General features: G+C 36.5%; 1 protein-coding gene across 18 annotated transcripts in view; it reads right to left on the reverse strand.

Moving 5' to 3' along the window:
- Window positions 1–565: 565 nt before the first annotated feature.
- The window catches only part of SLC7A2 (solute carrier family 7 member 2), a 53101-nt gene continuing 29074 nt past the window's right edge, over window positions 566–24592 (reverse strand). For 11 of the 18 annotated variants that reach the window (XM_041402489.1, XM_041402492.1, XM_041402487.1 and 8 more), the window contains 11 exons: window positions 20342–20732; window positions 18974–19129; window positions 15925–16090; window positions 15443–15579; window positions 14547–14769; window positions 11374–11510; window positions 8074–8176; window positions 7053–7252; window positions 6600–6766; window positions 5913–6021; window positions 566–5330 (listed from right to left, as the gene is read on the reverse strand). In XM_041402489.1, coding sequence (XP_041258423.1) covers window positions 5152–5330; window positions 5913–6021; window positions 6600–6766; window positions 7053–7252; window positions 8074–8176; window positions 11374–11510; window positions 14547–14769; window positions 15443–15579; window positions 15925–16090; window positions 18974–19129; window positions 20342–20717 — 1953 coding nt within the window. In that variant the 5' untranslated portion in view covers window positions 20718–20732 and the 3' untranslated portion in view covers window positions 566–5151. Of the gene's footprint in view, window positions 5331–5912; window positions 6022–6599; window positions 6767–7052; window positions 7253–8073; window positions 8177–11373; window positions 11511–11916; window positions 12057–14546; window positions 14770–15442; window positions 15580–15924; window positions 16091–18973; window positions 19130–20341; window positions 20733–21941; window positions 22009–24592 lie in introns of all 18 variants that reach the window. The other 7 variants (XM_041402490.1, XM_041402485.1, XM_041402482.1 and 4 more) reach the window with 3 other exon arrangements.

Below are 24592 nucleotides of genomic sequence, written 5' to 3' on the forward strand. Positions count from 1 at the left end.
GTGTCCAGACCACTGTCATCCATTGCCTAGATACAGGCTTTTATTCTCTTGCTATACTCACAGTACTATTCAAAATTGATGGAGGTTTTGGGCTTGTTTGGGGTCCTTTTTGGGTTTTGGAAGGCTTTTTTTTTTTTTAGGATTGGAATTGGGGGGGGGGGGGGGGGGGGGGGGAGCGTTGTTAATGTTGTGGTTATTTGATTTGGTTTGGGGTTTTTTCTGCAAAAAGGGAACAAGGAGACAACAATGAGTTTATTTGTCCAACTCCGCGGTCAGAAAGTTGAGAGTGAAGCTGAGGGCCACTCGCCCCGTCTGGAAATCAAACCTAACATCATCTCTGGTTTGGCAGTGTAACACAAAATGCCCAAATCAAAGGCTGTTCTTCTCTGTTCCCTCTATACAGTGCATACAATTTTATCATGTTATTTATTTTAAATGTACTATGATTTGTGGAATGTCATGACATTAGATATCTGGCATACTCATGATGTTAAGTTACTGTATTATTTTAGTGTTAACTAAAACAATAGTAGTGGTTAAAGTTACAGGTGCTGTATGAAGGACATACAAGTGATATTCAACTTTATTTAAAAATATGGAACAAATGCACAATTGTTATCCCACAAAGCATGTGTTACAGTAAATGAGGAGCAATGTAATTTCCATTAAAATTTGGAACTAAGGTAACTAAAAATGTCACTGATAACAATTCTGTTGTAAAGTGAGGGGAAAGCACCATATTCTTAAATACAAGCAATTTTACATTCATAAAAATTCAAGACTTTTCATTCTGGTAGAGCACTTCAAAGAAATATAAATTTGTAGTTTAAATTGCATCATAATCATCCTATCTACACTTTGAATGCTCAGCAGCATACAATACAGAAATAATGACTAAAATGTACATACAAACAAAAAGAAAAGATAGATATGAATGCTAATTTTTATAAAATGATTCACACATAATTGTTTTTAAAGCTATGTAACACATATTTCATGCTTTACTTTCTGATACCACAAAAGAAAAAAACTCTCCTAAATATTGAAATCCTCATGTTCTGACTCCAGCTAAACTTGGTGAAGCTGGAGTTGACCTCGTACAAGGCTCATGAAAAGACAGAAAAACAACAGAATTTATCCAACTGACAATAAAAAAAATATATACATATACAGTTCTTTGTATTGCATGTCTGCATGTCTATGCACAGAAATCCTTCAACTCAGCTCATGCAAGGAGTTTGGTTTCTAAGATCAAACGGAAAATAGATCAGCACCGGGTAAAGGCATCGTATTTAGTTTTGAAAAGGTCCAACTATTAAAAATGCAGAGGTCCTCAAAACATACCAGAAAGAAATACTAAAGGTACAGGAAATTAAAAACAAACACCAAGATCCTATACTGTATGAAATACCACCCATTCTTTCTGTAAAATTTGTATTTGCTTAACACTGAGTAATCTCAGTGCTTTCAGTGAACATACTGCTACTCATACAGACTTCCCAGCGTGTCCAGGAAGAATTAGGGCCTAAGAGCATTAAAAAGGTGCTTTCATTTTTTTCTTTAAACACTCAAGTAAGACACACCAGACTTCTTGTGAATTGAATTCCTACTGTAAAAAAATGTGTCTCAGTGTCAAAGGCCTCATACCCAATTGCACAGTCCCACGCAGGTTTCCTGCACTGTCACCCCCTCAGGATGCTTATGGCACATTGATATTGGCACTTATTAAAAATTCTAGGAAAACATTACCTTATATTTCTTAAATATATCTCCTTTTTTCCCATAAATTTTAGGGGAAAGGTGACTAGACTTGTAAATTTATCATGTAATAAAATACAAAATATATATTTAAGCTTTACCAAGCTTTGCTTCTAAATTCATTGTATCATTCAAAGTTTCTGGATGACACAAGTCATGCTTAAGTAACTCTGTATCACTAGGACTGACATTTATTGCTGCTAGTTCTCCAACAGCAGGTAATAAAATTGGCTTTAACACTTGGCAACATAAGCACAATATGACAAATTTCAGGAATCTGACCAGCATTTGTTGTGCAGGAAAAAGCATACTATTATTAACAGAATAGTTTTATCCATGATAACAGACAATGAAATCTAAGTTACCGCATAAAAATCCCATTGCAGAATGAGGACTGGAATACCACAGGAAGACCACTTTAGTTAACATTAATTATTCAGAAATGTCTTATAACTCCTATACATCAGAACAAAAAGATTTATTCTGTTTTAAATATGCTTTGGCTTACTTTCTTAAACCAACTAGGGAAGAATAATTCCTTTATCTAATGGCATATCCTGAATGTACAAAAAAAAAACAAACCCCAAAAAAAAATCTTATAAGAACTTTTTTTTTCTGCAAAGGAAATAAAAACCCAATAAGTTACCTTCAAAAGTAGATATTTTGTATTAATATGTACCATTATTACCATACGTACCATTATTACACACAGAACAATTTACAATACCAACAACTATGTTAAAAAATAACAATTATTTAATTCCAATGGACTTGTGCTTTCAGCTGATCTTTCAGCAAGTGCAGAGATACAGCAAATGTGAGAAAAGGATCAGGATTTCTTGCATCCATTGCTTCTGTGTAAGGACTAGCAAGGCATGTCCTTTGCTTCTCCAGAGTCCCGCTAAAGCATCTGGAATTTTAACACTGCATATACAAATGCACATCAAATTTACCATAAATATCTTACTTCTGGCTTGTCTGTTTTCACTCAGCCACTGACTCATAATGACTATACACACGTATAAATAAGCTTTCTGCAGCTGAAGCAACTAAGAGTACCCAATGCCTTTCCTTTAATTTCATTTTCTATCTCATTAGTTATGTGGATAGTTCTGGTGCTGCAGCTCCTCCCATCTGTCTTAGCAACACATGTACAGGTGCATCCTAATATTTTAAAACAATTAATTTTGCTAACAAGTGGAGAGAAATATTCATACACGTGAAAGGGGAATTTGTCAATACACAAAGGGCTGACACATCCATCAGGTAAATAAGCTAGAAAATTTACTTCTTTTAGTTCTCTCCAGAGGCCTTAGCTAGCACTTGCTTTAGTCAGAAGCTAAGTGTATTGGCAGTATCCCTTGAAAGGAGAAGTCCAGTGCATTACAGAAATTATTTTAACCAGTACATCAAATTCGCATGGGCTAATTTCAGACAGATGCAAATGCATGGACAGGTGTGCACACATACATTCTCTAGGATGGCCTTGGGAGGAAATGGAGTCTTCCTAGCACAGCACAGAACAGCAGCAGTTTGTGCCCTGGGAGCCTGGCTGGCCTGCTCTATGGCATCAACAACCATAGCAAAAAGTAAGTCTGTGCTTCCCACATGCTGAGATGTGGAAGGAATTTTAAGAACTGTGTTTCACTGTAGGCCTGTAAAGACATCACGCAAAATCTTCACATGGGCGTGGCTGACTTGCTCCCACAGCAATGGCTTTTTTTGAAGCTGAGGATTTAAGACTACCAGGAAAGAAGTGATTTTAAGATTAAAAAGAGCAACTTATTTCTCTGAAAAAGGAGAGAGACAGAAGCAACCTAACTAGTTTGCTTTTTCTTTCTTTCTTTTTTTTTTTTTTTCCATAAAATTCCAGCCATTATAAAAAGTAAGGTGCTCTTCACTGTCAACCAACATAGCTCTCATGGCATCGAAGTTCTTATACCTAACAGCAGAGATTAATACCAATGCTTACTACCAGCAACAGATTGCAACTCTCCATGACGAAGTCCAAGACTGTTCTTACTCTAGCAAAGGACTTTTTGTAAATATATTCTTGCAAAATTCATATTGTGGAATCCTTCATGGGACTTGAACCTACTCCTTGCTGACAAAAAGTGTTAAAATATCTGGGTGCCTTTGACAGGTAACATGACTTGAAAGAAGAACATTTTCTGGTTTTACCAGCATTAAAATAATTGTTTACCCAGCACTGCTTCACCAGTTTGGTTCTTTACATAAATTACATTTAGACATCATACCCACATTAACAGATTTGTGGATGTAGGCTTGGCTGACAAGAAAGTGCTACACTAACATACATTTTAAGACTTAATGAAGCAATGAAATACTGTTTTGATAAGTTTGGTTTTTTTTTTTTTTTTCCAAGACCCAGACCTCTGTTTTTTTAGCCTCCCCTACCATCTGAAAAGAAAGCTGGGATTTTGTTAGTTAAATTTTCATAGAAGCAATGTGTAACACTAATCTCAGCAATATCAATTCTGGAACATGTATAAAGAAGAAAATATAGAGGGGAAAACAAGTAGTAAGGAGGAAAATTGGATGACTGCTGGAGGTAAGTAGCAAATTAGTCAGATGAAATTCTGGCCCTTCTGAAGTCAAAAGCACAGTTTGCTAAATCACATCTGATTGCCACTATCAATACTGTAACCAACATATTATTTCCCAGATGATTTTGCAGAAAACAAAAGAGCTCCTATTGTGAGAAGCGTCTTTCAAAGAAAATGCATACACTTAAGTAGAAAACTTGAATGCTTTTTAGAGGGACTAAAAACCTTTTAAGTATCTTCACTGCTTGAGTTCTCAATGACTACAGATAATAGTCATGATTAGTAAAGATAAGCAATTACTTTTTTTTTCATAAATAAATGCTCCTCTAATTTTTGCAAAGTATCTAATCCATATAATTACCATTCATTTTGCAAATACTTTCCAGGCCTGTATGAATGAAATTTATCTCCCATGAGTTACTTCAACAGAAGGAAGAGAATTTAGATTGTTACCAAAACACATAACAATGATAAGCAAAAGGTATGAAAGGCACTTATGTTCACAATGGATTTTCAAATACTCAGAACTTCTTTCAGACAGTTCTAAAATTCTTCATATCTGATGATTGACAGTGATTTTGAATGACACTTCAAACAATGTCTCCAAATTTTTGCTTGCCAAAGGGTACTTAAAAAAAATTTAAATATTAATCTCCATGCTGTAAGTTCTGAAATTATGAAGATGGATTAGCAGCTTCTCCAAAATATCAGTCAGGCCTTGTAGTAAACACTTTCAAGAGGCACATGTTGGCAGGAAGCTTCTGAAATTTCAGTCTGCAAGTAAAATGCCAATTGAAGGTTTAAAAGATTTGGGTGTTTGCAGAGTTTAACATTCACTTGTCCTTTCATGTGGAAGAAATTGATCCCTTTCATTTGCATTTTCAGGGTCATCCACTGGGTTCTTTTCTTGCATCCCACTATTTTCTGAACAAGAATCATCATCTCCATTACCACGATGACCTTCAACACTGTGTCTGATGCCGTAAGCAAAGTAAATGAGGAAACCTTCCAAAAGGAAAAAAAAAAAAAAAGTTCATAGGGTTTTCAGGCAAGTAGTGCATTAAAAAGTAGGTATTTTTTCTCTGGCCGATAGATTTTTGCTAAAGAATATTCTTCTTCAGATATCTGAATCAGAGCTCATGCTTTAGGTCACCTCTGTTTCTACAAGAAATTCCAGTGCATCTTTTTTGCATAATTAAATGCTCTAACAAGTTATGGAAAGTATTATCTCTAATTCATGTCTAGCTTTGAATTAAGACAATTTTTTAGATCTAAAAGGGGACAGACTGATATACTGGGAAGAAACCTGTTACAAGCAGGTTTCTACATAATTTTGGCTATACTTACTATGAAAAAAAATACCCCATGTCTTATTGGAATTCTTCCTATTACCTAAAAACCTATATTTGTAATTTTGACTGCATATACATACTTCTTCTGAAGCATGCTATTCCTTTTTATCAGAATTACTAGCTGATTTTTATTAAATCACAGAGATTTTTTCAAATATTGAAGGAAAAGAATGTTCTAAGTTGGGAATCATGAGTTCTAGTATATGAAGCAACTGAAATGAACGGAAGTACATACCAAGTAACATCCAGAAGCTAAATCTCATCCAAGTCTCTCCACTTAATTGTACCATCAAGTAAATATTTACCAGTATACTGAATGATGGCAAAAATGGCAATAGTGGGACCTAAAAGGAAATATTTAATATGTTTCTATTAAACATACATTTTTTTGCATGTCACACTTCAGGTATGTAACACAAACCAGAGGTAATATGTAATCACTAATAAAGAATTGAACTTTTTTTGATGTCGTAATGTAGTGAAATTTTCACTGGGCTTAACCAACAGTTTCTATAGATCTTAAACTTTTAAAATACATTATGTTTAATATATATTCTCCAAGTCTACAAAAATCTTTCCAGTTTGTCTGGGACATATACTAATGAATTCCTGTATTTACAGCTGACAAATAATATATCTATCTCTCTTATTTTGAAATGTTCCCCCACCTCCACCAGATTCCTTAATCTTTATCACTGTACTTCATTATTTCCATTAAATAACTGATCTTAGAACATAAGTGAAACTGCAAAATTAAAGTACTGTTACTCTGCATTAGGTCCCAAGGACTGCAGACTACACAGACAAGTGATTGTACACTCATCAGTTTCTGACTTGTTTTCCAGCTTTAAGTTTCTCTCCCACTCATTAAAATCCATCCAAAGCTGTCGTCAGAGAATAACATAGAGAACAAGTTATTCACCATAAAGGCTACTTTCTGCTGGTTCTGAGGCTGCCTTTGGATGAGGAGAATGGTAACTATGAAGGATATCACCAATAAAGCAAGAAGGCCAATACTCCAGGGCTCCAAGTTAGCAATGAAATGAATCCCATATGTAATGAGGACACTCAAGCCACAAATCAAGCAAGCTGTATGAAAAACAAAATTACAGAAATAGGTCACTTAATCCTGTGTTGAAGAGGAAGTGACTTTTAAGAAGAGTGGTAGCAAGCTTCAATATGTACTGTTGTTATGAATATGTTTAATTAAATGAAAATGACTACAGATTAGACAGATTCATGAAGGATAGCAGCACAGAATGACACATGTATGACTGAAACAAGGCATGTTATCAGTGGATTTTTAATTCTGTCTTTAATAAAATTCCACTATAAATGTTAATGCATATATGAGTTCAGACAGCCAAATACTTACCTAAGAGGCCCACTAAGAAGTTAACTATAGTTGCAGTCTGCTCAGTGGGTAAACTGGATGGATTAATCAAGGCCTGAAGACGGAAGTGATTCTCTTCTATCATGTTTATCTGTGACTCACTTACTGCAGATTCCCTTTCAGCTGCAGCCAAAGCTGCTTTTTCTGGAGAGTATTTTGGTTCCTCATAGGTGGGTTGGTACCTATGCATAAAAAACAGTAATAAAAAAACATAAAGCACACTTCTGGATTTGAAGTAATATGACTCTAGGAATTTACTGAATTACTAAATTCTTTTCAGTAGAGCATTAGAATTTCTCAAGTTATAACTGCACTGCGACAGCATTATTAGTCAGTGTCATATAAAAATTCTATGGCAACACACTTTTTGGATTGTTTTGGAGATTTTTTGGCAGTTTTTTAAGCTACTTGAATGCACCAATAGCAGTATATAATTCCCTAGCTTTACAAACATGACTGAAAACAGAGTTTTACTGAGAAGTATTTATAATCTCACTCATATTTGCCCTCTCTTCTAGGGCCACCACATCTTAAAACACTTGTCTGGTCTTATATTTCTGACTAGGATAATACAAAGCAACTATTAGACCTTGTTTATCCTGTGAACCTTCTGGAACATCAACCCCTTTCACATGCATATCACAGAATGCAATATGCCTGATGTACAGTGTAGATTGTATTCATATACAAGTATCATTCACTGAATTCTGTACTCAAGCTTATATTTAGTACCTTTGGGACTAATGCTTGGACCAATACTTCTTCTGGAAAGTAAAAGGTGTCTCGATTTCACCAGAAGCTTTAACCCAACTCATTGCTATACCTATGTAACAATATATCATTGTTTACTTAGAGGAGTCACTGCTTCTCAGAAACCATTTATATGTTTACAGCTACTGGCTATCTAACAAAAAAACATGTCTTGTAAATATGAATTCTGTTTATTTACTGACCAACCCAAAAAAAACCCCACAGTAGAATACAAAGGATGGTTTTGGCTCACCTAAGAATGAGGACGCAGGTTGCCACAAGTGAATAAGCAAGAAGGGTGCCAATAGACATCATGTCCACTAGTGCCTTTAGGTCAAACAGAAATGCCATTACAGCTAAAAAAGAAAAGAGATGGAAGAGATTTCAGGAGACCGACATAGAATTGTAGCATCATTCACACTGGGAAAGAAATTTAAGATCATCAAGTCTAACCATAAGTGCCAAGATTAATATTAAAAATGTATTAAGCTAAGATTTTAAAATCTGTCTGCAGCATAACTTATTGTTTTACTGACAGCAATATGAGTGAAATCATGATAATTCTGAAAACCACATCTTTTAAGCTACTGGTATCATTCCAAACCTAATTCCCCACAGTTGGGAATCTCATTCATGTACATAGGCCCTGATGAGTCCTACAGTCATGCTGCATAATCAAATGCTTATATTGGATTTATTTGGATGTAAGTATTTGCACACATATTGTTGAATTTGGGCCGTATTAAAAATACATTTTTACAGAATGAAGTTCAGATCCTGCAGCAGAATCTCACCAAAGCTGAAGGGATGGATCCCACTGCCAAACTGAGAAAAATTCACTGTGATGTAAAGTTTCTGCTGAGCTGGGAAAGAGCTCTGTGTGAAGAGGACTTTCAGGAGTTGTCTCAAATAAAATAGTTTTGTGAGGTTTTTTTTTTTAATGGTTATCTTACTAAAATTAGTTTTCAATTCACCTTCAGGAATGACCAGTAACATCTCTCAAGAATTAATATTCTTATGATCATTGAACTCAGAGGCAGAAACTTCCATGACAGTGCAAGTAATTATAGAAATCTTGTATTTATAAAAGCTAATGCCATATTCATTTGGAGATTCTGGAACATCTTTTTTAGTCTATGCTGTTTGCACACAGAAGCACATTATTTATAAAAAAATTAGGAGAAGCTATCAGTAAATGAAAGGCTAATTCCAATTGATTTGAAATACATACACATACTTTAAGAGCCTCTTAAAGGATTGGTATTTTATTAATATTTTTGAGATGCAGATTTTTTGAGTCATCAATAATCTCAACATCAAAAGAAACTATTAAATGTAGTCTTTATACACTGTGTGCATATGCACACCCAAATTATTCTATATTCAAAATATTTATGGTATACATTTGTTAATGTATTTGTAGAGAGCTGCATAAGTGCACAAACACATGGACACATACTCCCCTGGTATTTGATCCTAAGGGAGGAAGCAAAATGTGATTTTCTGAAAACAAGACTGCTGAATTACACAACTTTCATATAGTCTGGGAGTCTCTTTTTCCAATTAAGAAAGACCATCCTGTTTTCTTCAATGTGAGTGGATGTTCCTAAATCCAAAAGCAATTTGCAGTGTAGATTTTTTAAAATACCTCACTGCTTTTCATGCTCTAAAGAGCAAAGCTGAGGAAGAACAGAACCTACTAAAACCTCATGTATGGTAGCTATATGTAATTTTAAATCCCAGCTTCGAAAGGCTACTCTGTAGCCTGGATGTTAACTTTAGAAACAAGATGAAAAACGCCTGAAAGTTTCTTCTTAGTAATTCTTCTATATTAAGAGAAAAAAAGGCAGAGCATTTATTTTCCACATCTCTTAGTTCTACTCTAAGAGACAACAGTAGGTCCATTAATGGTGAAACTGGACTGACACCAAAACATTTTGCTATGTGCAGAGGTCTGCCATGGTGATTACCACCTGTGAAAAGGTCAGTCATGTAATAACACGTGATGGTTGCCTCAGCTGTAGTCTTGACTTGGTAACTTTAGTTAAGCATCCCATCTCCTTAACGTTTCTTACAGCTGTAAAACTATTAATGCTACAAATGCATAGAAAAGTCAGATAATATAAGCTTATAAGCTGTTGCATACATCCATAACTATTCTGTCAAAACTATTTATGACCACAAATTGCCAAATATGGCTTAAAAAAAATATAGAAGAAGAAATGCTGCTCCAGCAGTAGATAAAGCTGTTTTTCTGGTGAGCTGTTGATGCACCAGACTGCTAAAGATTGTCTAGAAGCAGTCCAATGTCAGCTGCTGCAGAGCTACAGGCAGGGCTGTGTAGCTATACCAATCATTTACCAGCTGGGTAATACACTATTCTTTCTTCTCATCATTACTGTGATTTCACATAAAGATCTTGATTTCGTCCCACAAAACTGCACTTCCAAATTCTTATAGCAGAATATGTCAATTAGATAAATTCAAATAAAATAAAGTTGAAATAATAAAACTAATGCTTTGCAATCTATTTGTACTCTGACCAAAGAAAAGGGAACTGATAATAATGCATCATGGTGGAACTATCTGGAAAACAACTGTGCCTTTCTGCATTATTGTCAAGTACACAGTTTGAGCAGTTCCAGTCTTGTGGCTTCTGAGGATGACCCTGACTATAAATAAAAATATTTTCGTCTCATTCCTGAACCATTTTTTGAGATTAATTTTAGCCAAGGTTCATAAAAATTCTAAGACATGTATTGATATTTTAATTACTTAAAAAAACTTATTTATTTTCCTTTGAACTAAATACTTCTAAAGCTTCTGGTTTTCCAGGGTGATTAAACATCCCACTAAAATGACAATGAAATTTGGGCACAGCTGTATGTACCTCAGCAAGAAGTACGAACAGAAGTGAAAGAACTGAATGTTAAGAATTTACCTTAGGAGTTGGCAATGGCTCCCAAAATACTGTTTTGGTGAAATAAATGCAGGCACGTATGTGTGTACATACATGTACAGACACACAAGCCCCCAACACACACATGCCCCTCCAGCCACAACTTGGTAAGCCTATACAACAACAATCATTTTCTATGGAAGACAATTTAAAAAATCCTTGTAGTTGACACAAAAGTTGATCCTGCTGCAAAAGAAATTTTTCCCTTATATCTCATTAAAAAAAAAGAAAAAAAAAGAAAAAAAGTGAGTTATTTTCCCCCCATTACAGATGGGATAAATATATTAGGTCTACAACAGACAAGGAAGCCCTGCCAGTAGAGCATCAACCTAAGGGACTCAGATTAAGCAACAAGCTTATTCACCATACGGGGGTTAATATTAAAAAAAAAAATTCTGTGGCATTAAGACCATCACCACCACCATGATTGGCTTAATCTGGAGTTCTTACACCCATTGATTACTCAGTAATTTTATTCCCATTGTACATGCAAGGGAAGTTAACAAGCAGCCCTTTTCAAAAATATAAAGTACCATGCACGTGCATAGAGTGTTTAAATCTCAGTTTTAAGTAACACGGGCTTTGAGAGCTTACCAGAGATGAACCCTGCTGTCAAGGTGGCAGAAACTGGTGCCTGCCTCTTATTCACTTTGGCAAGAAAACTAAAGAGTAAACCATCACGTGCCATGGCAAACAGAATTCGGGGCAAAGGGAACATAGAGCCGAGAAGACTAGAACAGAAAAATGTATAGTTCAAGTACAGGTTATTAAAAGCACAATGCTTTATTGGTAAACCCAACTACACAAAAAGAAAGCTTGGAGGAGTTAATGGGTTTAGGTATAGTTTTGCTTAGGCTCTGTGTTGCTGCTCTTAAGATTTTGTTTGGTCGACTGATGTGCTTGGTTTTGGGCTACTGTTTATTTTGACCCTAGGCTTTGAAAGCACTTGAGATAAATCAACAAGTAAAAATCTGAGGTAGAGAAAAATTGTACTGGTAGACTACTTTACCTAGCAACAAGCAGATTTGATCATTTCAGTCCAAAGCAAATCAAAGCTGCACAACAGTGGTTTATTTCCATATATTCAACGTGTTTAGCAGTGCACCTTTCTTTACAAGGATCAACTCTTAGTCTCACCTGCTACTGCACCAGACGATAAAGTAGCAACTAGTGGGGTCTTCGTTTTGGAATTGATTTGAGCTAGACATTTGAAAAGCAACCCATCCTTCGCCATAGCATAGATTACACGTGGTATTGGGAAAATGGATCCAAGAAGACTGAGTAAAAAGCAAACACATGCAACATGGCAAACACAATTCATGCAGAGTTGTATTCATGGACAAGATAAAAAATGTTAATTAATAGCATGTATAGAAACCAAATGTATGGTTGTAAGACAAAACCAGAAAGCCCCATAGCCCAAAATACTTCAGATCAGACACAAATAGATTTTTTTAACTGCAAAGTTGATTTATCATTATTATTATATTAATTTAGGTAATAAAATTGCTTCATCAGACGGAACCCAGATTAGCAAGATAACTCTCTTCCCATCACCATAACTCTTGGGTATTAATGGACCAGGAACATGTTCCAGATCACACTGACTATGCAATTAAGCTTTAATATTCCTGGAGAAAGTCTGTCAGTCAGCAGCAGCAAATAAATAAGCATAAGCAGCATCCCTTACACTCTATATTTCCATGTAAGCCTGCTGATTAACAGCAATTCAAAGTAAGCACCATCATACAAGTATACTTGGGCAGATTAATTCTTTCAATTAAAGCACCTCTAGGCAAGCTGCATTAAGACATATTTTTGGAAGAAGTAAAGCTAATTAATTTAGATGTCATTAGAACACATAAAGCTTTTAAACTATTGATAACTTGAAGCTCCTAAACATATTTCTTAAATTAGGTGGCTTCTTTCCCTCAAAGAGAAATACTTTTAATTAAGAAAACTAAAGGTGAAATCATAGGTAGTATGACCTCTGCAGCAAGCACATAAGTTTTTAACCAGGTGAAGGGTTTCCTTACTTACTTTACAGAAGCAACTATATCACTTAAAGAAGGCACAGCTCTTACATGCCACAGGTGCTAGGTACATCCAGTAATGCTTGTGGGACACAAGTATTAAGGGTAAACAGGAGAGAAGTTTTATGCTAATGAACTGATTTTGATGTATAAGTGTACCTTCCACAAAGAAGGTACATTCAAAAAAATTCCAGAAGTTTTTTGTTGTTTTAGCTTTGTAAGGTTCATTTGTCCTACCTTCTTTATGTACATTCACATACATAATGGCAGTATTAACAAACATCTTTACCTGGCAAAACAAGTTCATGACATAGCACAGTAACAGGAAACCAAAAGCAATTAATCCCAATGTTTTTTCTTCATTGTACCTCTAAACTGAGGAGCATGAAACATAGTTTCCTTTGTTTTGTTCTAAACTAACATCAGTCAACAGACTGAAAGATTAATCTCTCCACAGGAGTATATGTAATTCTTCAGAATACACTGGAAAAAGAGAACGACACTTCAAATTTCTAAAAATTTCTTACCATTTCAGTTCACTTTGTTTTCCAGCATTAATTTCTTTAATCTAGTTTCTTATATATAACTTCTACTATTTATCAATATAAAGAAAAAAAAATCAGTGAAACCCTCCAACCTGAGGGGTCCATGACAAATATATAGAAAATAACAAAAACAATTCCAGGATGAACTGTGTAACTGTAACATTCTTCAGTCAGTCCTACACTTCTTTTAGTGTCCTTCTGGAACTACTTCATGTTTCTATCCCCTCCTGCATCTAAATGCTCCTTTCCCTTAAACCATTGCCCACAGTCAACAAACTCATATTCAGGCTAATGCCTGCAGGGTTATGTCAGAGTGCTGTTACTGTTAGTGCTTCCACAGGCAACTTGCTTTCCTTTGTGGAAAGGCAGCCAGTGTTCTTACTACTGAAGCTCTTGGAAATGACTCCTTACCTACATAAGCTCAGGTAAAAGATCGGCATCAGCATTTTTCTATCCCTAAATTCAAGTATCAAGCAATTTTCTATTTTATTTAAGCGTTTGTATCATATTACAACTGGGGTGTAATATATTTGAACACATACTAATATATATTGTGCCCTCCCTGATCTTTTTAATCAAAATAATATGTTAAGGTTACATTCACAGTTTCACAAAGGGGAATAAATTATAATATTTTCACAGCTATAGTCTACATCTCAAATACCCACACAGAAACCACAGGAAGGGATGATGTCAGAAGACAGACTGGCTGCTGGAGGAAAACAGAGACAGGCAATGAAGATGAGGAGTGGAGCTAGTTAATAATGTCTTCAATTCTGCCTGCAAATACACAGAGCCCATAAAGCTACTGAGTCACTGGGAATGGACAGCAAAAAAAAAAAGGAAAAATGAGGGAGGTTTACTTTGTCAGTTAATAAAGATAACTTGCAGGTCATATGTTTGAAAATACTTACTTATAAATATATATAAAATGGGTGTAATAAGCTTCTACCAAAGAGGTAGAGTTCAATAACGGTACAATTAAAAAAAAAAAAAAAAAAAAAAAAGGAGCCTAAATTAACACAGCTACTGTCAACTAGACTTGCTTAAGTTCAAGGCTTGCTTATAATACTTATTGCTAATTCTTGGCATGTACTGAGCCTTCAAAATGAACACACGAACATACATACAAATGTAATATATTATTCATCAGCTTTTCCCAACAGAATTAGTATTTTAGTATCTTTACCTTGTAGACAAAGCACAGAGGGATCCCACTGCTACAACGTATTTAGCAGGACCCCATCCAACATATTCAAACGCTACTGGCAGAGGACTTTTCTCATCTAGCAGATAGTATGGCATCATAAGTGTCAGTGCAGCTGAAACCAAGCAATAGGCCATGAAGCAGACAAGTAGGGACACCACAATTCCTATGGGTATGGCTTTCTGAGGATTCTTGACCTCTTCTCCTGAAAAAAGGAAAAGAAAATGCCCCAACAAAAATTCGTACTATTTTTCCCCTTCAGCTTTAAGAGACAACATCAAAGACAAATCACTTGTTAATCTGTCAAGTGAATCACATCTGTAATAGAAGTTTTAAAAACCTGAGTAAAATAACACACAGAACACACAAAACAGAGCTCAGTATTTAGTTGTCAGAAATAGTGTTAAAATAGTGGTAAATTAAAGGTCATAAAATACATTTTATAGGGAGAGTATTCCAAGCCCGTAATTTTTAGTTATTTACCTATGCTTTCAATGTACTCAGTATACTCATTCCCTGTCAGCCATTGAGAAAGACACCTTATCTCAGAGAACTGTAAAAGTGAGCAGGTGATGAACATTATTTGAGCACAAAAATTGTACACTAAGCACTTTCCAGGCTTAGAAAGCAGCAATCATTTCTTTAGAAGAGGAATGAAATAAGCAGAACCTCCTCCTTCTTCCCAGAAAGATAGCCACATTCAGGAATGATCTTAGACTCATTCTACATTGACTGAAAGAGCTTTGGAAGAAAGCAAAGTAAGAAGTGTAGACAGAGTATTATTGTTTGTGGTTCTTTGGGTTTTTTTTTTTTTTGTTTTGTTTTTTTTTTAATATCCCCATATTAAACATATATACACACATATATAAATACTATACCAGTTGTTGCAATGCAGTCAAATCCAACAAAAGCATAAAAACAGGTTGCAGCACCAGCCAAAGTTCCTGTGAAACCATATGGCATAAAGCCACCACTCCCATACATACTTGTCACATTTTCATAGGATGAGCAGTTCCTATAAAGAAAAAAAAATACAGCAGAAAGATAATTCTTCCCCCCTCATTATTGGTAGGACAAATACATGCACCCTCCTACCCTAGAACTCTGAAACAAAAAAGTTTTAAGTGTTCTTTTCATGACAGAGGTCTGCTTTACAAAACTGCATGAGGTGTCATTTTTATGTCCAAGCTAGTAATAAAGAGAAAAATAACAGCAAAAGAAAGAATGTCTGAATCAAGTAACTATCATCTTACTTGCTTTGAAGTTTGGGACAAAACATATTAAAACACTAACAATGTTTATTATAATAAAGAGAAAACTGCTTGAAATATGAGAAAGAAAATAGATTTTTAAAAATTACTCTGTTACTGCAGTAAAGTTTCTGAGATATTCTTCACTTTTCTTCCAGTTGTCAGCTTCACCTTTCACAAAACCAGAAATAATAACGAAGACTAGGACCAAGATGTTAATAGCAGTGAAAATTCTATTCACCCATGCAGACTCTTTTACTCCAAAAGATAAAAGACCTGTAAAATAAAAATATTTTATAGATGTGAATGGCCCATTATACTAATAAAATGACACTTAAAGAAGGGATACATGTAAAAGAAAGGGTGCATGTGTGTGTGTGTATATATGTAAGTACTCTGAATCATACTGAAAAAGCATCACCAGATTTTAAAAAAAGCATTATCACAAACATACTAGACTCTTTAACAGCATGACAAGAGGCAAATATATTGGAAACCACATAAGAGAAAGCTTCTTTAAGGATTTAAAAGTATTTTTAGCAATGGCTACTTTTTACTTCTCTGAGACACCAATCCATATCTCTGTTTTATGCCATGGAGTAAAAGTAGCTACAAGAATTCTATGCTTTGTAAAAATAGATCAGTAGAATGCATTCCTTACAGAAGAATTATCTGTCAGATTAAGAAAAGAGGCATGATTATTAAATTAACAATATGACTGATTGACTCTACATTTTTCAGGGCACATCCATCAGACTAAGTCCCACTTCCTAGTTCATTAGTAACAGCTTTAAAAGAAATGCACACCTCATGTTTGTTACACTGATGCATAAAGATTCTTGAAAACAGTCAGATACAAAATACACATGGCTTTAGATTACAGAGTAGAACATTTCGACAATCTGAAAGTTATTACGTCAGGATTCTACTTTATCCTTAGATTTCAAACAATTTTAAGTGTTAGAGTGTTAGCAGTTTAATGGAACAGTCAGTGAGCAGATCAGGAAATATTAAATGCAATTGAAAAGTTTTCACAGGTCCTTTGCTCTCTAAGTATTCCACTATATCACATACATACTTTCCCTCATTATTTAGAGATTAAGACTGAAAATTTTAAGCCTCTCAAAATAATGTCTAAAAAGTTTCTGACTCCACTAATGAGATACTTCCTATCTTAACAGAACACGGAAATTATCTTATGAGCTGCTCAAGTTTTCTTCACCAATGACATTTTTATTAAAATAGACATATGCTTTCTTCAGCTCAGTTTTTCCCAAAAAGGCAGTGTGAATCACAGTTTGTGCATTTTTGAAGTCCTTTATCAAAAAAACCAAACCAAAACAGAACAAAAAAACCCAACCCCCCCACAAAAATAAACCCAAAGAACCCCAAAAATTAAACAAACAATACCCAAAAAAACACACAAAAAACCCAAAGAAAACAAAAATCCCCAAACCCCCGGATTTCTCTGTACTTTTCCTTGCGCTGAGCACATAACATTTTCTGTATAACATCACCTGCTACTCCTATGACTCAGCTTTACAACACAGCTCACAATCCAATCACTGTATCATGCTCAGCCTACACAGTCCTAAGCCATCCCCACTGCCCTTCCTTTCAGCAGTGAGGAATTCCACCCAGTTCAGTCACAGGCGGTTTAGGTCCTTATCACAGACACCGGGAGAGGCAATTTGCAGCACAAATGGGAAAGGAGTGAAGAAGGAATGATGGCAGGGATGAAAAGACAGGACACAAATGAAAACTCAACAGCAGTGATGAACAACAGGGAAAATATTTTCCCTTTTTTCAAGAACCTCTAATTATGTTCGGAAGCAGCAATGGCAATGGAGAAAACACAAAAGATGTCAGCATCTAAACCAGGACTGTATAGTTTGGTTTGTGATGTTTCAGTGCCCTGCTTTTCAGGGTGTTATTTTTTGTCTCCTTTATTTGGAAGAGGTGAAACTGAAAGGTCTGCTCCAGTTATATTCCACATTCATTCCCAACCCTCCTGAGGACATAAGGGTCTGAACTGGTCCTAAAGGCAACTCTGAGCCACAAACGTGGCAGGATGCTGGACTAAACCTAGTCAAGTCAACTCCCAGATCTTCCCAAGTATAGGAAGCCATTCTTTTATGTACAGAGACCTAATAAATCTTCATATGCACTGGTCATTCATTCAAGCAATAGGTAGAACAGAAATGTTTTCCTATGTCAAAAAAAACCCCACTCAGAACCAGAGAACAGGTTACGTACATATAACTTAGTTTCACTTTCCAGAGAAGAAAAGCTTCTGCTTTGGTTTAATCCAAAGACAGAGTGAACATGAGAAGTATATGAGATATGGGTAAGACCTCTACTGAATATTGAAATGCTTCTAGTATTGCCTGAAAACAAACTTCACACTTTAGAATACACTTCCTGCTTCCTTCACTCCCAGTGGCAATAGGAACATTTCTATATGGTAAATAATTGTCAAACACAAACATAGAAATAAGTTGCAGTATTTTTGAGCCTTCTGATCCCTCAAATAGAAGGTAGCTAGTGTCGGTGTTTGTGATTTAAAAGCATGATACATGAGTAAAGAGAAAGAAAGGACTCGGAAGAGTAGACAGGAAAGGTTTACTCAGGTTTCTAACTGGTCTGTTGGTCCATATAAGTACCTTGGGATGCCCTTTAGGTCAAACAAACTCTAGGATAAACAACTGAAGACCTATAAAGGGGAAGGTTATTATATACCAAATAAGTGAACAACTTAGGTGGAAAAACCCCTTACAAATGGCCAGTACATGCACAATATATAATTTAAGGAGACCACATCACCAAACTAGAGAGCTTAACCTTCAGGCCACTCCAGAAGCATTTGCTGGGGAGAGAGTGACGAAAACACGGAGAACTGTGTAATTTTCCTATTACCATCAATCTGTATAATGGGTTTTATAGAAAAAAGTACTGATGAGTGATTAGTTCATGACTCAGTTTCAAGAGAAGTGAAATGTGAAAATTTGGTTACATATATTTAATTCACAGAGCCACTGTGCCAATACAAAATGTGGCTCTGAACTTCCTTAAGGTATTTCCTGCGCAAAACCCTACAATTTAGCACTTTCAACTGAAAAATATCACAACCACCATCAATTAAGCCATATATTTTCTTACCTGATAAAAGTAATATAAGGAGTACAGCAAAGAAGTCAGGATACTCTGCTAGCCCAGAGTAATTCATTTTGAAGTAGGCACTGAAGAAATGACCAATCCGTTTTCCAAGAAGTTCATCAAAGGTGCCACTCCAGGCTCTTGCTACACTTGATGTACCTTCATAAAACACAAGCATGTTTAGGGTTTTACATCCATACAGTGGGACACAGTTACTTCTACTGAAAAGGAAACAAAACTAAGTCTGTTGCTACTTGTATTTAAAAAAGCAGAGCCTGTGATGTTTGCTTTGCTGAAGAATTTTAATGTTTAAGAATTTTGCTCGTTAAATGGTAAAAAGTTTTTCTAGAACAAAAATATACTTTTTTTTTTTGCCTCATTTATTCCCAAAAGATTGCAGAAATTATTTCTGTGTCATTTATGCCTGATCCTGGAAGAAGCTTATTTCTAGCTATTTTTAATTTCTATGACATATGTTAAACAATAAAAAGTAACAAAAGAAAGCACTTTAAGAAAGAACATAAAGGAAAGTTTGCCCACCTACAAGTAAAGCAAAAAAAATTATTAGCAAGACATATGTTACTAGAGTCTGTATTTAACATCAACACTCCTGTGGCAAAGAGTTCATGGCCAAATACAATTTGGCCAATCTTATTTGTATAACTCTCCTCTCAGGAAATACATTTTAATACAATACTGGGGAACATCAGTTTTTGAAATGTAATTGTTCATACACAATGTAATGGAAGTTTGGAACACACGCCTCTAGGATAAATAATTTTTAAATCCAAAAATGTTATCTCTGCTGAAGTACTGAAATAGCTATTTGACTATCTGGCACATAAGTATTGATTTTACTCAAATCTGGTCAATTTTGTATTTTATGGGATTACCTGATAGGACAGCACTTAATTAGCACAATGATACAGTAGCAAGTTAGTACTTAAACACCATGAATTTCCTGTAAGGAAAAGTGGACATTTACAGGACTCCTGTGGAGTCCCTGTAAATGTCCTTGCTGTATATATTTTTTTTTTAAAAGTTTATTGGTTTTACTGAAATTATTTTTGCTGACCAAAAATGGCAAATAAATCTTGTTTATTCTTGTGCATCATCACAGAATTGTCTGACACAATTGTCATACAAGGTATGTGATTCATACGTCACATTGTTACAAAAATATCCTGCAAAAAAACAGTTTGCAATGGTGATGCACAGAAGGAAATAACCTAATCAAATTATTTTGGTTATTTCATCTCAACAGGACTAAGAGTAGCTAAGTGCAGAGATAGAAAAGAAAAAGAGCCCTAAGTCTGTATCTTATCTGCTGTCTCAGAAACCCCTGGGACCAGCGTTTGTTGTTAAGCTTACCTATAATATAGGATAAAACGAGATTCCAGCCAGTGATAAAAGCCCACAGTTCACCTACTGTAACGTAAGTGTACAAGTACGCAGAGCCAGTCTTGGGAACACGAGCGCCAAACTCGGCATAGCAGAGACCTGCCATCACAGACGCGATGGCAGCAATGAGGAAGGAAACAATGATGCTAGGTCCAGAATCAGATTTGGCTACTTCTCCAGCGAGGACATAAACACCAGCACCAAGGGTACTCCCTACTCCCAGGGCTATGAGGTCCAGTGTTGATAAGCATCGGCACAGCTTTGTGTCCTCAAGGCTTTCGCCACCGATGTTCTTCTTCCGCACCAGACACCGAATAAAGGACAGAGCCGTTCCACAGGGCAACATGGTGGATGTGGAGCTCTGAAATAAAGGAAATTGTTCCAGAATGCAAAAGGTAGTGTAGACTCTGGTGAAAATCAATGGGAAGAAGTATTTGCATGAAGAACTTTAATCACATGTGCTAGCTAATACATTCACACTGTTCTGTGACATTAAATAGGATGGCATGTGCTTTTCCCCAGGAAACAAATTAGGGATACACTATTCCTAAAGCACTTATGTCCCCAGGGAAAGAGATTCATTATCCTTCGGTTTACCACATTGCTGTAAAAAAGAAGAAATCATTAATAATTATCTGTTAATGGCCACTTCTTAGCCACTTCTAAACCAGAAAGAACCTATTATCTCATATATCATAGAGCCTTTTAAGATGAGGATCAACACCAGCATAAATAAGGGGTTTTGAAATGTAAAAGTAAGACTGTGAACAGCAAAAGTTTAAAATACACTATTCTGAGAGCACCAATTCAATATCCTTTTGTCTTCAAATACATAGCTTTTGCCTTTAGAATTTGCTTCAGTGAGAACGGCTTCAAAGCAGATTAAAATAGTGTTTCTACTCTCTCATACACCAGTGAAGTTTCCCAGATCTAACTATCCTTACAAGAAATCTTTCACACTTCTGCCTAACAATCATCTAACAAAACCTGATGGGCTAACCCTTCATCCCATGCCAGCTGCTGTTCTTCAATATTCTCAGTGACTGTCACAGTGTGGGATGAGATCAGCTCTAGCACACAAGCTCAGATTCTGTGACCAACCTGGTCCTGAGGGCAGCAGGTGGGCAGTGTTTCTCTGGCCACAGGGTGCCTGCCAGGCCACCATACAGGTGCTTGCTAGGAGCAGCAGTGATCAGCTTCCCAACTAAAACATATTGTCACTGAGGGTCCAAAGCACTTGCTTGGGAGGGATGATATGAGCATCCCATAGAAAATAATATTTTAAAGAGGCAATATTAATGTACAAGTTCTGTCTTCATGTATTTGTTTGAATTGTATTGTTGATGGGTAAGAGTTTGGTAAGAATCAAGCAATACCATCTGCCATCTTCCCATACTCATGTTTGTCTTTGCAGCTCATACCATAAATATCTATACTCTGTTCACAATTTGTTAAGTGGAACCCTCCTGGGAACTGAAAATCTATTTAATTTAGACAAAGATATTCTGCTGGTTTATTTCTTCCTGGTCTCTATTAGTTTCCTAGAACAGTAAAGGACATTTCTACTCACACTAGTTCAATCCGCTAACAGGATGACTTCGTAAGAAGATGGATAGCTCAATTAACAGTGCTTGATCCTAAAACAGAGAGTCAAAAGCAGAGAGTATCAGGAACTCTCCCATCCTGATTGCTTCCCCACAAGATTGCTTGGGGGGAAAAAAAAACGACAAAGAGAAAGAACATTTTCACCCTATTCCTGTAATAGTTCCCCAAGTACACTCAACATGCCACTTCTTCCTTCAGAGAGCACCCTTAAGAAAAAAGGTCTCTATTCCCTTTCAAGTAAAGGGAATTTGACAAAGAGTAGTGAATGGAATTGAATAGCTGTGGACAGTGATGCTTAATCCCCTTAGAAAAGCGATAGGTGGCCCAGGACAGTGGGAGGAGGCAGACAGGAAAGTTTTTAAAGCTCTTCTGCAATTAGGCGGTCCCTTCAGCACACCAGAGACAGGAATCTGCTCATGGCACGCAAACTCTCCCACTACAAAATCCTTACCAATTACAGAACTCAGATGATATTCATGTCGGTAGACATCCACGTCTTCGAAGAGAATTAGCATTGAACTGTTCAAGCAAAATTCCCTGCTGTGTGTCCTGACCTCTTCAGGAAGAGCAGCCTTTCTTTGGGTCTGAGGCATTCCACTCCCACACAGCCAGGTTTATTTTTCCTGGGCTGTACTTAGACAAATATTCTGAGGCCACTTTTTTTTCTCCTAATGACAGTTCTGAAGCTGTAGCAACCACTTAGGATGTTATATTGATATGCTTACTAGTCTGCAGACCATGTGACAGGCAGCAACACTCTTGTGACTGCCCTTCACCTTAGCCATTTCAGTGCTGAAGGAACAGCATTTTTAAAGGAATTATTTCTCCCTCCCCCCCAGATAATATTTCATTTCATAATTCATTAACAGGAAAAAATACTCTGGCAGATCTTGTTCTCAGACCACTAAGGAATTTGCAAGACTCTTGTTATTCAAATGGCATTTCAGATTGTTTTGCTTCTCTGCCATTTGGGACAAGAACTCCTGAAAATTGTACAGCCATTTACTGCAGTGGCCAGTAAGTGATATTATATTATGGTTATCTCTGCTATTATATGCTAATATCTCTGGACATTATGGTTTTCTCTGCTGAGAAGGAATCTCTATGGCAAAATAGGAGGAGTTTTTCTGCTTCTGATTTCTGCTTCTTGGGGAGAGGAAGGAGCCTAGTTCTTGCTAGCCACAAGCCAGTAAAAGACACTTCTGACAGAAACCCAGCCTTTCTTCTTTAGCCTTTAGAAACTGGAGCACAACCAAATACGAAGTTCAGTATACAAACTTTGTGTCGGTAGAGGAAAGAAAAAAACACCTCATGTGCATGGCAAACTTCTCTTTGTAAGTATATCCATCCTAACATGGACTTGACAAACATGTCCTTTTACAACAACCACTGGAATCCGGCACATCTTCCACAGTTTCCTACACTTAGTATGCCTAAACTCATAGCAAAAAATGCCTGAACCCTGCTCCACAACTTCTGTTGCTGTGTGCCAAGTGCAGCACTGTACCTCAGGCATGGCCCTCGTTCAGATTTGGCTGCGACATTCCAAGACTTCATACTTGATAAGACAGTGCAGCAGGAAGAACTGATGAGCTTACAAAGCTATTTGGCTTAACACCAGACCAAATGACATAGCTATGAGGTGACAAGTGTCTTCAGAAATAACTGAGGAGTGTAATGTTTTTCTGAGGTGTCTCTTGTAAAGCAAATCCTTTAATGCATTACCCCTGCAAGAGAACAGCCTGAGCAATGTCTCACTGCTGACATGTGCTGACTCACAAGTAGCTTATCAGTACACTGAGGCAGAGCACATCTCATGCTAAAATACAAACCTACAGGAGCAAAGAAGGTAACAGCTGGGTGTGCCTTTTGGTGGCAGCATTGTCCTAGACAAGCTTATACTGACTGCCACCTCACACTCTTCTAAGGGGTCTTATTCCTGCAGAACTACAGATCTTATTCCTGAGTCTGGACAAATACCAGTTTTCTTTTCTGCTGATCTTTATGGCAGAGAGAAACATGAAGTAGGGCAAATGAGCATATTAAAAATTGTCTCTGCTTTTTGAGTAGTAGGTTTCAGTATTTTCCTGACTGCTCCTTTATTTTTCTTCCTTTCCCTGCTGCAGCCTCACTGTGCCTCATCCGAGCACACAACTATGGGCTCTGCTTCATCTTGGCCTCTACTGTTGTGAGCTCTGCCAGCACTGGCCTGGGCCCCTGCTGAAAGTGCTGCACAGCTGAAGAGCACTGGATCTGCTCTGTGCCTTCCTGGGAAGGCACATTTGACAGCTTGGGAAAGGGGTTTTTTCATAATTACACTGGGTAATCATTCAAGAAGGAACTGAGTGCTTTTGACGCATCTCTGGTGCACCTGTCTTGGAGCAGAGTTGGATACCTGCCTGCCTTTGAACTGCAGTCAGTGTAAGGCATGTAGCCTGCAAGGACCACGAGTCAGGGTGGGCTGTATTGTTCATGCAGTTTAAAACAGAGAAAACATTCAATCCTCATCTTATACAGAGTTTAAAAATAGGCAATGAGTAGTAAGAAACCTCAAAGGAAAAAGCCCTTGAACTCAACAGCATGCAGTTATTTCTAATTAAGGTGTGGAGACAACCT

Source organism: Onychostruthus taczanowskii, unplaced genomic scaffold (assembly GCF_017590055.1).
Source record: "Onychostruthus taczanowskii isolate IOZ18803 unplaced genomic scaffold, ASM1759005v1 scaffold2, whole genome shotgun sequence".
In the NCBI taxonomy this organism is placed as follows: domain Eukaryota; kingdom Metazoa; phylum Chordata; class Aves; order Passeriformes; family Passeridae; genus Onychostruthus; species Onychostruthus taczanowskii.